Source organism: Onychomys torridus, chromosome 20, assembly GCF_903995425.1.
Source record: "Onychomys torridus chromosome 20, mOncTor1.1, whole genome shotgun sequence".
Lineage (NCBI taxonomy): Eukaryota > Metazoa > Chordata > Mammalia > Rodentia > Cricetidae > Onychomys > Onychomys torridus.
Window position 1 is genome coordinate 27,843,732 of NC_050462.1, and position 12,741 is coordinate 27,856,472.

At 43.9% G+C, this 12,741-nt stretch overlaps 1 protein-coding gene across 2 annotated transcripts in view; it reads right to left on the reverse strand.

Annotated features, from left to right (window-relative positions):
• Positions 1 to 3,564: 3,564 nt before the first annotated feature.
• Positions 3,565 to 12,741, reverse strand: part of Syt1 (synaptotagmin 1) — a 521,493-nt gene continuing 512,316 nt past the window's right edge. For both annotated transcript variants that reach the window (XM_036169618.1, XM_036169617.1), the window contains exons 10-11: positions 9,515 to 9,648; positions 3,565 to 5,821 (exon numbers count right to left, since the gene is read on the reverse strand). In XM_036169618.1, coding sequence (XP_036025511.1) covers positions 5,615 to 5,821; positions 9,515 to 9,648 — 341 coding nt within the window. In that variant the 3' untranslated portion in view covers positions 3,565 to 5,614. The remainder of the gene's footprint in view (positions 5,822 to 9,514; positions 9,649 to 12,741) is intronic.

Below are 12,741 nucleotides of genomic sequence, written 5' to 3' on the forward strand. Positions count from 1 at the left end.
TTTTCTTTTTTTTTGAGCTGGGGATCGAACCCAGGGCCTTGCGCTTGCTAGACGAGCGCTCTACCACTGAGCTAAATCCCCAACCCTTTGCCAATGCATTTTGATTGTAACCTGGCCTGCCTTGAGTTTCTTTTCGAATTTGTTTTTGTTTTTTGAGACAGGGTGTCTCTGTGTAGCTTTGCGCATTTCCTGGCCTCGAACTCACAGAGATCCGCCTGCCTCTGCCTCCTGAGTGCTGGGATTACAGGCATGCGCCACCACTAACTGCCGCCTCATAGTGCTTAGTAATTACGTAGTCTCTCCCAGGCTATTTAAGCAATTGAGGCTGGTCCCTATCCTCATTTGGAGTGACTAATGGAGCTGATTACAGGAAATATGATGTAGCTGGCCATAAGAGAGTTTTATCATGGATAAAATTGTCAAAAAATGTCTTGCCCTTGCCATGGCTTGGGTGACCCCTGCCAGATCCTTCACGATTTCTTTCTTTCTTTCTTTCTTTCTTTTTTTTTTTTTTTTGAGACAGGGCTTCTCTGGAGCCTGTCTTGGATCTCACTCTGTAGATCAGGCTGGCCTCGAACTCACAGAGATTCACCTGGCTCTGCCTCCTGAGTGCAGGGATTATAGGCGTGCGCCACCACTGCCTGGCTAGGATTTCTTTCTTTATCTTCATTTATCTAGGAAGCTTCTTGTGATCTCCCTTGTCAAAGACCATGATATAGAAACCCCCTGGATGGAGCTTACAGAGAAAGGTTTTACTGAGGAGCTCTTGTAGGAACCACACCTGCAAATGGGTGAAGAAAACTGAGCAGAGGTTGACCTACAGAACTGTTACAAAAGCTTTCTCCACCATCGCTCTGGGCTGTGGAGTTTTTGGATCAGCTATTGAATGTGGACATACCCCGGAACCATCATCACTCTGGGCTGTGGGGCTGAGATAGAGTTCTTGAATCAATCATTGAATGCGGACATATCCCTGACCCATCACTCTGGGCTGTGGAGCTGAGATAGTGTTCCTGAATTAGTTCCTGAATGTTGACTACTCAATGAACTTAGGTGGGGACTGTTATGAATTATTTCAAGGGGTGACCTCTGAGGGAAACATGCTGGGCAGATGCAGTAGCGGGCTGGGCAGGTGCACGCCATGTGGCTAGTAATTCCCAACCCAGACGCTGCATCCACGTGGAGAGTTTATTGTAATAGATGAAGAGAAAGATGGGAGAGAGAGAGATGGAAAGAAAGAGAGAGGTCGAGCTTGTGTTTCTCCTGGGAGGAAAAGCAGAAGAGAGAGAAGGAGGAGTTTTTCCTTAGGATGAGGCTTTTATGTCAGGATGCAGGGCGGCGCCAAGGGGTGGGATTTCAAAGGGCAGATCAGAATATTATCAGGGACCCCTACCAATAGCAAAGGGACAGGACACACTGTCAGCAGACAACCCTCCATGCTGAAAGGGGCCAAGATGACACACCACGGTATGTGCTACCATTGGTCTAGTGAAAAGATTTGGGGTCAAAGGTGCTTACTTTTGTGTATTGGTGATAAGGTCAGGACAATCTTGAGCAGCGTTCCTCAGGTTAGCTCTGTGAGATTGTATGATCCCACCACTATAGTTTGTTTGTTTGTTTGTTTGTTTGTTTATTAACATGGGTTTTGAGATTGAGTTAGGCTCCTCTTATGCTTTTTTCTTTTGATTAAAATTTTTAGCCAGGCAGTCTGGCACATGCTTTTAATCTCAGCACTCAGGAGGCAGAGGCAGGGAGATCTCTGAGACTGAGGCCAGCCTGGTCTAGAGAAATTGTTCCAGGACAGCCAGGGCCACACAGAGAAACTCTGTCTCGAAAAAAAAATGTATTGTTTATTTATATAGTGTGTATATGTGTATGTATGCATGTGTGTGTGTGCGCGCACCTGCACTCCAAGGCACTCATGTGTAAATCAGCGGACAACTACTTGGTGCTGGCTCTCTTTTTTATGTGGGTTCTAAGGATCAAAGCCCTGTTGTCAGACGTTTATGGAGCTGCCTTTTCCTACTGATCTATCTATGTTGCTGGCCTCATGTCCTCAGGCTGTCACGGTGAGCACTTTCCATACCGACCTACCTCTTCAGCCCCCAAGGTGCTTGCTTTTAAGTCTGCATATCATCAGGCAGCGTAACAGTTGTTTACATATCGTCTGAGGCTGGGACCCAGCATCTAGTAAAGAACGGTACCCGGGGAGCACCACACGGATGTTGAATGGATGTGGGAAAGCCTTTCAGCTGCTTCTAATCACTTTAGCCGGCGTGGACTTTAATATTCATTCTATCCTCCAAAGAGACACTTAAAACAATTTGATTCTAGTTTCATTCTGGGGAAGTGTGTGTTAGTTGGCATTGAAGTGAACTCCTTCCAGGACACGTTTTAGGCAAACGGAAAAGTTCTGACCTATGCTAAGGGGCTTTGTGACAGGCACACAGAGAAAGGCAGGTGAGGAAGGCTACTGGACAAATGCCCTCTGGGCGCTATCCCCTGCAGCTGCTCTGTTGTCCCAGAAGTGACTTCGAGGCTGGCATTTAGCACTAGCTGTCTCTTAGCTGCTCCTCCCCACCCCCTGCTTCTCGCCATCCACAAGGTCAACCTGTCCTCTGCTAACAGCGGAGTCGGTAACAAAGAGTTGAAAGACAGCAACCATCAACAGGAAATAAAACATTTTTATTGAGTATCCATGTAATATGTTAAGTCATTTTTAACAACAATCAGAAAACTACCATGGGGTTCACTACACAAAGGGGAACAAAATTTAAACCACTTATCAAAAAATGAAGGGAAGATACAGCGAAAGGATTGGGCTCGCGGGCCACGAGCCTTATGGCAGAAGAAGACACCCCAACATTTCTACAGGACACAGGGAAAACCCACACATAGAAACACTCAAGCAGGCAGTAAATATCCACAAAGGCAACTAGGCTCTTTCTAGGGCATCAGCTTCTAAGACTTTACACAGCATTGTCAGAAAGGTACAGGTGGCGTATCAGAGGATGCATCTTGGTCATAAAGCAGGTCTGGTCACCAGCTCATGAGAGATGGTCTAGTACCAGCTAATTCTATGGTGACAATCCCACGTTGGCAGTGTTACAAGAGAATGTGCTAAGTAGTACTGTACTGCAGGAAATCATGTCTGCTGGGCAGCTGGCTGCTGCTTCTTTGGAAATGGTGTTTCACTGTGTACAACTTAAAGAGGTCGATGGGGGAATGAAATGTCAGTGTCTGGTATTTAAGGTGTGTTTAAAAGCCAACTCCTTCTCTTTGGTAGGACTTGGTCCCTTACATAGGAAAACATCTTGTTTGAGTCTCCTCTTTAAACTGCTGTTTAACCTCACCTGTGAGTGTGCATTTCCTGTTATCCATGTTTCAGGTTTTTAAAAAGTGCTCTTCATCCACAGCAAAGGATTTTCTCCTTGTCCTTCATGTCTGTTCCATTTCTAAAGAGTTTGCTGTGATGGGGATGAAAGGCAACGGGTTTGCCTCTTCTCTGATGAGGAAGGAATCCCAATTGGGAGTTGATTTTTGTGTTGTGGTGTGTGTGTGTGTGTGTGTGTGTGTGTGTGTGTGTGTGTGTGTGTGTGCATGTATGTGTGTGGAACAGCCAACCCCGTGTTTAAAGTCTACTGACAGCCCTTTTCTGGGATTCTCTTGAGCTTTGTCCAAAACATGGAGCTAAATCCTAAAGATCAAACCCGAGGCCATGCTTACTTAGCATCCCTCCATTTTATTTTGGTACCTGTGAAGACAGTCTCTCGCGTCAGAACAGTGCTATTCTCTGTGGCCTAGAGGTGAAAACAGGTCACAGGAGCAAGTGAGAGAAGAGACTGGAAGCAGCGTTAGGTAGCAGCTCGCCTTCCTGAAGTGGCTGTCTACCACAGCGGGACAAATATGGACTAGTGCACAGTGTTGATGAAATGCTGTGTGTTCTCCCCACCCCCACCCCCACCCTATGTATCTTTCTGTCCTATGCATAGCTGTTCAGTTCTGAATTGGTCCTTAGTAATGAGAACTGTTTGTGCTACACACACACGTTGGGCAGTGCAGTAAGGGAATGGCAGTATTGTTACAATATCACTAAGGAGTAAGTTGAGTGCTATCCACTGAGGAAACTACACGTCTAAGCACACAGGGAAGTCACAGTGTTACACAGGGCAATCCTTAAGACTCTTATGGAATGACTAGTAGCTTCGGAATAGTGCCGTTTACTACAGAGTAACATTGAGAACATTGAAAAACTCCTCCTACATCGAGCATCTAGTGTACATAAGAGGTTGCTTCAGTTTTACCAGAACTTGTCCTTGGTTTTGTTTCACCTTTGTTTAAAGGACAAATTAAAACTTAAGTAAAAAGAGCATATAAAAAGACCACTAGCTGTCTGTTTTGGCTTAATCGAAGTGCATTCAGAACTATGGCTAATTGTTTGTTTTCATCTTCTGATGGGATTACAATACTGTCTGTTACCACAAAGTAATTTTGTGTAATAAGCACAGATTGCTTGTGTTAAAAATATTCTGCATTCCTTCTCATCTGGTTTTGTATAATAAAATATTTTGTTACAAAGTCTCACGTGCATACCTTTTGGAATCGTTACTGGTGTGAAATCTGGATCAGAATTCACAGGTTGCACGTTTTATATAAATGTGATAATGGAGAGCTATTATTTTCTGTTGAAATAGTCAGGCAATATTTCAGCAAGGCTGACTTCTCTCAGCTTCTCCTCCCCCACCCTAGCCCCAAACAAAGGCATGCACCTCACATACCACATGTGCATACTTTCACACTCTCACAAGCACACACAGAGAACACCTTGAGGTGTGCCTCTGGATGCAGTCATAGGAACTCACAGACTCCTTATTCATCCCTTCCCTGAATGTAGGGGTGAAGCCATGATTCTAGCTTTGCTGAGACATATAGGCAGACAGATGCTGTTCTGGTCTGTGGCTTTCCTTCCTTGAGGTCAGCACGGATGCTGCTCAGGTCATGCTATTTGCCTGTGAAAGAATTCTACAAAATTGGGTTCGCCCACTGAAGATGTAGTGTGGGTGAGTCTTGGTACTCAAATGACTCAATAGAAAGCTCAGGTTTAAGTTGTCCTTTAAGATGTCAGTTTAACCATACTAGCGCCTTTCAAGTTGATATTTTTGCTGGAATGCAGACGATACTATATTTACCATATAATATATTATCAGCTCTCCTATATCTCAGTCAATTTACATAGTTTAAAATAGAACATCTTATTAAAAACATCTAGATATACACAGATTAGGAAACGCTTACAACATACAAATACACAAACTAGAAATAAATCTTTAGCATACTGGTATATACAACGGTGTGATACGATACATCATTTCAGTCATGCTCTATCTACACATCATATTGCTTAAAAGAAGAGTAGATTTGGAGGGCAGTGGTATAAAGGGCATGGGGGCTCTCTACACTTAAATTTGTGCAAATCAAAACAGGATCTGAAGTACCACTGAATTGTATTAGGAATGCATGGCTGGAAACTGAAAGGACCCATATTACTGAGGTATTTACAGAGACTGGCTAAAGAGCACTATATGGGCAAATGCAGAAAGGCTTCTTCTTCCCTTTACTTCTTGACAGCCAGCATGGCATCGACCTCCTCCTCTACCTGGAGAGTGTGCCACTGGGCGATGGGTCGCCGCGGGTTGGCCAGCATGTCCGACCAGTGTCGCAGCTCGGCGCCGGTGCTGTTGTAGCCCACAAAGACCTTGCCGATGGCATCGTTCTTGCCAATCTTGTCATAGTCCAAAACAGTTACCACCACTTGCACTTTCTGAAAGAGGACACACACAAAAGAGATGCCCAAGCGTCAGCCAGTCCTACAGATCAAGCGTTTCCGTGGGAGTGACCACTGAAGAATCCATTCCTAACCAAACCAGGATGAAGCTTAAAGCACTCGACTATGGACATGTCAGCCCAGTTTTTATTGTTCTGGCTCTACATTATTGTCACTAATACTGCCATCATTATTGCCATCACCATCTCAGTACCTTTCTCGGCGGGGGCAGTGTCCCAAGACTGGCTTCAAACTCACTATGTAGCTGTGGATAACCTTGAACTCCTGGTCTTCCTGTTTCTACCCCACCCAGTGCCCGGTGGTCATCTTAATACACACATAGAGGTTTCATATTAATAACTCTACAGAAGACATAGTTTAGTTATTTCTCTCAATAGATCCTGTTAATATTTCCATTGCACAGGGAAAGACACTGGAAGCTCACAGAAGTTTTATGGCCTGCCTGAGATCACATACGGGATGAGTGAGTTAGGTTCCAGGCTCTATGCTGGAAGCCACTGTGCCACACCACCCACGGAAGGCTGTGACATTGCTTAACGAGTCTCATCCATGAGCATCCTTGCATTAGGACTTAGGCCATTCTCTTTTGCTGTGCTGTTCTTTTTGGTTTTCGTTCTTTGAGACAGGGTTTCTCTGTGTAACAGCCTTGGCTGTCCTGGAACTCACTCTGTAGCCCAGGCTGGCCTCCAACTCATGGAGATCCACCTGCCTCTGCCTCCTAAGTGTTGGGATTAAAGGCGTGTGCCACCACTGTCCAGCTGCTGTTGCTCTTAATAGGACTTTGTGAGTAATCATTAATTATGATCTCATTTCAAGAGGAGACAGCCAGCATTTATGCAAAACTAAAAGGATTTGACCTAATCATATAATTGTGATCACGAACAGTGACAATATAGTAAACATCTTTTAAAAAGGCAGTAGCTAAATAAAATATCCTTTTTCTTGAGTATGATTCTCTTAATGAACATGAATTAGTAACTACTAATTAGAAAATGAATTAGTAACACTACTAATGCTAGTGTATCTAGCATTGATATTAAGTGGGTGTCGTTTTAGGACACACATGATTTTTTGGGACACTATCCCATTGTGAGGGTTTATTTAATAACTCTATTGGACTGATTGAGTCAATGGAAGCAAATTCATATTATTATAGCATAAGAAATACACTCTCTAAAGAATATCTCAGTTTTACTTCCCAAGTAATGAATTTGATTAGTCGGAATATATGGATGGCTCTGATTTAGACACTGGATATAAAGATGAAAGATTAAATAGCCCTATCAATTTGTGGCCAGCATTAAAGGGAAGAAGAATATGATGATGAAAGCCAGGCCCAGGTGAAGATCCACGAGTTACAGCACTGGTGGACTTTGATTCTGAGGACATAACTATGCTGTCAGTGTACTGAGAGATGTCACTGAGGTACGTGTTTTGGCTCAGCAAAGCAACTACTTTTCTCCCTTCTCTTTCTCTTATTCCATGTGTCTTTTACATCATGTATCTTGATCCCATTCATTTCCCGGTCCCTTCAAATCCACCCTCCACCCCTGCACCGCCACCCCAAAGAAAACAAAATGTACAACTACTTTTTCAGAAAGCAGTTCTCTTATGACACTGACCCACTCACTGTGTGTATGTGTGCAGGCCTGTCTGCCATGCTGCAGATGTGGAGAGGACAACTTCCAAGAGTTGGGTCTCTCCTCCTACCACGTGGGTCCTGGGCATCAGATCTGGACTATCATGATTGGCAGCAGGTGTCTATATCCACTTAGCCATCTCATGGGCTCAACAATCACTTTTGAATGTGGAATTTAGAAAGCAAACTGTAGCACCATCTTCTCTGTGCAACCTTGCTACAATGCCAGTATTAAGAAAATCACCATTTTGGGCTGAGGATATGACTCCGTGGTAGTTGGTTCATTCCCCAGTACCACAAATAAATAAAATAAATGATTTACCTATTTACTAGGTAGTGTTTAGGAGCAAGGGTAAGATGGTATGTGTGGCTTTGATTCTCAGATCTTGTCCCAAGCAAATGCACTGTGATGCAATCATTATGCAGGGACCAGCATGGGAACATTATGTGGAAACATAATGGATATTGTCAGAGTTAGGACAAACTGGATAATTATTATTGAGGAGTGAATTGATTAGGATGCCCAATGGGTCTTTTCTGCAGTTGCCTCTGTGGTTTATTTCTGCATTTTTTGATGGTGGTGGCCATGATATTTTTTTTTCCATGCTCTCAGAAATTAGCATAATTTGCTTCCTTCACAAAATGTTTCAGGGGGATTGAGGAAGATCGAAGGCAGGAACATAATCCTGTCATCTCAGCCTGAGAGAAAACTAACCCCCTTTGTTAGCAGTGAGGCCACTGTAGTCCTTAGGGCAGTGGTTCTCACCCTCTGGGTTATGACCTCTATGGGGGTCAAACAACCCTTTCACAGGGGTCACCTAAGACCACTGGAAAACACAGGGGTCACCTAAGACCACTGGAAAACACAAATGGTTACATTATGATTCATAACAGTAGCAAAACTAAAGTTAAGAAGTAGCGACGAAAATAATTTTATGGCTGGGGGTCACCACCACATGAAGAGCTGTATTAAAGGGTCATGGCCTTAGGAAGGTTGAGAACCACTGATTTATGGAAATACAAAGACTGGGAAAACAGCAATCTTAGATTTAAAAAAAAAAAAGAAGAAAAAACTAATTTGGAGGTGAAGGAAGGTTGCAGCCAGTGGGTGCTTACTATTCCCAAGTCCAATTTGATTCATGTCAGGCTCAGGATATCTCTCCTCTGAAATGCCACCCCAAATCACAAATTTATTTTCTTTTTAATATGCCTCCCTTTCAATATATTTGTACTTTCTGAAATTCATAGGTGAAATGTATTTTTATAGGTATGGGATTGTGGCCCAAAGGAGTAAGTTTACAAGAAGATTTTGTTTTTTGTTTTTTGTTTTTCATCTCAATACGTTGATTTGTATTGTTTTGTGGAATTAAAAACAAAATGCCAGGAGGTTTTAGTTTCCATAGGAATAAGGTCTGAGAACTCAAAAACTTTACCGAGCAGATATTGCAAAATAAATTCTGGTAGAAAACTGATGTTTCAAGCATTTGCCAGAAGGTCCAAAGTGCTCACAGGTTCAGACTGCTGAGCAATCACTGGGGATAGGGAAACATTTACTTATTTAACAGCTGTTGAAAATAAGCAAATACATACTATTTTCTATCATGTGAAAATGTGTATGAGCTAGCTTTTATACCAACCATGGGCCAATGTTAGAAGGTTGGGGGCAGGTTATTTTTGCTCTCCCGAAGCAGATTGCACATTGTAGCCTGGGAGTAAATAGGCAAGTTCATTCTCTCTTGGCCTTCGATTCCACAGACAAACTTATTGACATTAGCCAGTAGCTCTGTTGGTTTTCTATTTCCACCTTATTTCTGCCCAGCAGAAGGCAGCTCGCCATGCCAGCTGCTGCCCAGCACATCTCATGCTGTGTATCTTATTATGTCCTGGCTGGCGGCGCTCAGGCATCCAGTGTGCATGGGGCAGTTCTGATGAAGGCATGGGCTCGGATGACCCGCGGGGACTATGCTTGCCACTGATGTGATCTGAAGGCCCGAAATTGAACGGAAGGACAAATGCATGTCTGACATTACCTGGATCTGTTCGAAAGGAACTTCAAAGCTGAAGGACTCATTGTAGTAGGGGTTCAGCGTATTCTTCTTAATTGTTGTCTTCTTCTTCTTCAGCCTCTTGCCATTCTGCATCAGGTGAATCTTCACATAAGGATCTGAAAAACAGATACAGGAGTTTTAGGAGACCAGATGCATGTTTTGTTTTATCTAAAATATTTTATTACCTTTTTGTTGTGGAATATTATTTTAACTATGTAAAGGTGTGTTACATTTGTTTCTGCCGCAGAATATTACTTTAACTATGTAAAGGTGTGTTCATTTGTTTATGTTCATCTGTTTAATGATGTATTTAATTATGTAAAGATGTCTTGCATCTGCTTCACCTTGCCTGCCTAAGGTACTTGATTGGTCTAATAAAAAACTGATCAGCCAATAGTTAGGCAGAAGAGGTATAGGCGAGGCTGGCAGGCAGAGAAAATAAATAGGAGGAGGACTCTAGGCTCAAAAGAAGGGGGATGAGAGAAGGAAGAGAAGGAGAGAATGAAGGTGATGTCTGGGGCCGGAAGCCAGACAGCTGATAGCCAGCCAGACATAGAGAAGCAGTGAAAGTAAGATACGCAGAAGTAGGAAAGGTGATGAGCCCCAATGCAGAAGGGAGATAAAGAGAAACAGGTTAATTTAAGTTAAAAGAGCTAGCCAGGAACGAGCGTAAGCTAGGCCGGGCATTCAAAACTAGGAAGTCTCCGTGTCATGATTTGGGAGCTGGTTGCTGGCCTAATAGAAAAAACCTGGTACACATTTGTTTATTTTGTGTGTGGTGGTGGGGTGCATGCCATAGTGCATGCAGGGAGACCAAAGGACAACCTGTGGGAGTCTGTCCTCTTCCTCTACCTTGTGGGTCCTAGGGATCAAACTCAGGTCATCAGGATTGGCAGCAAGTACCTTTACGGTGTGAGCCTACAAACCAGCCAGAGCCACGTGTTTTAGATCATAAATGAGTCCAGAAAAGGACTGAGCCCCAACAGGTGAGTGATAACTTAGTTTCTATTTAATATGTGGTAAAATGTCAAGCACCTTTTAGTGAGAGGTTTTAAGCAAGCTCTGTGGCCGGCTTATTGTCATGCTAGCTGAATTTCTGAGTTACACTGGAAGGGAAGGACAGTGGTATGCTGGGAAACCACCTCTGGGGGAAAATGTCTTGACATGTAGCATTTGCAGATCTCTGTGGTGTAAGCGCGCTCGCCATGGCCCATTTTAAGCCACAGTTTAACAACTGGCTTCTAAAGTTTCTGGGAACCGAACAGTTGGCTTTTGTGAGCTGGCAGAGGGCTTGGCTGTTGCTTGTTATTGGATGGGAATAAAGCGTGGCAGAGAGAGGGCAAAGGGGCCACCTCGTTCATTTGTTGATTCACACAGCCAACGCTGGTGGAGTGGCTAAGATGTGCTAGGCCCTCTCACTGGCAGGAGCAATGCTGAACACAACAGATCTTCTCTGTCTTCACGATGGGATCGCGGACTTGTGGGGCAAACAGACAGTCAGCTTTTAGAGAAGGGGCAATGCACGTGGAATTAGAAGTTGATGAGCACGGAACAAGGGAGGAGCTGAGCCAAGATTGACGGGTATAGAGTACGTGATAAAATGGGAAAACTGCTCAGAAGACCTCTCTGTCTCTGGAGGATGCATTGGAGCTGAGATGGGGGGGTGGGTGAGAAAGAGAAGCTATCACCTGCTCACACTCAGCGCTCTCTCTTTGGTGTGTGTGTGTTAGAGAGGGGGATCATACCAAACCTTCAAAGGTTGGCCATAGCTTCCTTCACGTGTGTGCAAGGAATAAAGAAGACACCCACAGAGGGATTAGGAAAGGGATGGGGTGAGCCTCTGAGCATTCTGCCTCAAGCCTCATGAGGCAAAGGTAAAGTAATAAGCCAGTTACCGAAGGGGCAAGGGAGCACTCACTCACGGCTTTCATTACTAATGGATGAATGGCATGCCTTCACCTTGCAGGAAACTATGACTGAAAGGAAAACAAACCAACCAAAAAACCCTCTACTGGTTTTTCTTAAGCAATTTCCATTTCCTATGTAATGCAAGTTCATTATAGAAAAATACCAGAAGGCAATGACAAAAGAAAAAAAATTAGTATCATCCAAAATAACTACTGCTAAGCCTTTCAAATTTTCTCTCTCCTTTCAGAACTTGAGTTGGGAGAAATGTTACCAGCAGCGTAATGCCCACATAGTTTTAGAAAGCTGCAGATAAAAACATCATTTTTATCTCCCCCTCTCTCTGTACCTCAGCAGAATGTAACTCCTTGTGGTATTTGGAAAGAAAAACGGCCCCCAAAGGGAGTGGCACTATTGGGAGGTGTGGCCTTGTTGGAGTGGGTGTGGCCTTGTTGAAGGAAGTGCGTCACTGTGGGGGTGGGCTTTGTGTTCCTTGCTCAAGCTACTCCCAGTGTCACAGTCCACTTCCTGTCGCCTTCTGATCAAGATGTAGGCAGCACCATGTCTGCCTGAACTCCGCCATGCTCCTACCATGATGATAATGGACTGAACCCCTGAAACTGTAAGCTGCCACCTCAGTTAAATAGTTTCCTTTATAAGAGGCTGCTGTTGTCATGGTGTCTCATCACAGCAACAGAAACCCTAACTAAGACACTCCTGAAGGACAGAAACTTATCTGTTATATTCACTATTCTACTTTACTGAAACAGTCTGACACATAGTAAAGATTCTGGGGGGTACCTGTGCATGCTTTGGATTCATTCTGCTACCAGCTTCATTCTACCCCACAGTCTTTTTTGGTCGAATGAACAACTAGAAGGTATTTAGGGTTTCACAGTGTGAGTTTCTCTTGGCCCTGTCTTCTTCTGATTGCCCAAAGCCTAAGTATTTGGGTATACATAGTCTGGGGATTTTTTTTCCAGTGCTATTCTCAGACAAGGGATCCTTTTTCATAGCCCTGCAACCCAAAGTCTTAAATTGTTTCTCCATTTTCTCCAGGCTTCTCCACTTTCTGCCCCTTGACTGCCTCCATTCCCAAGTGTTCTCTGGCTTCCCTTACTGCACTGAGGTCTTGACCTGAATTCTGATCCCTTTGCAGATGGCCCTAATCCCTCGCTTATCTCATTAGTGACTTTTATGCGATTAAATCTTGTCATGGTTTCCCTGACTCCTTGCTGAGACGAAACCCCTCAATAAGAAGACAGCCGTGTAGTGAGTTACACCTATACTTTGAGGACATACAG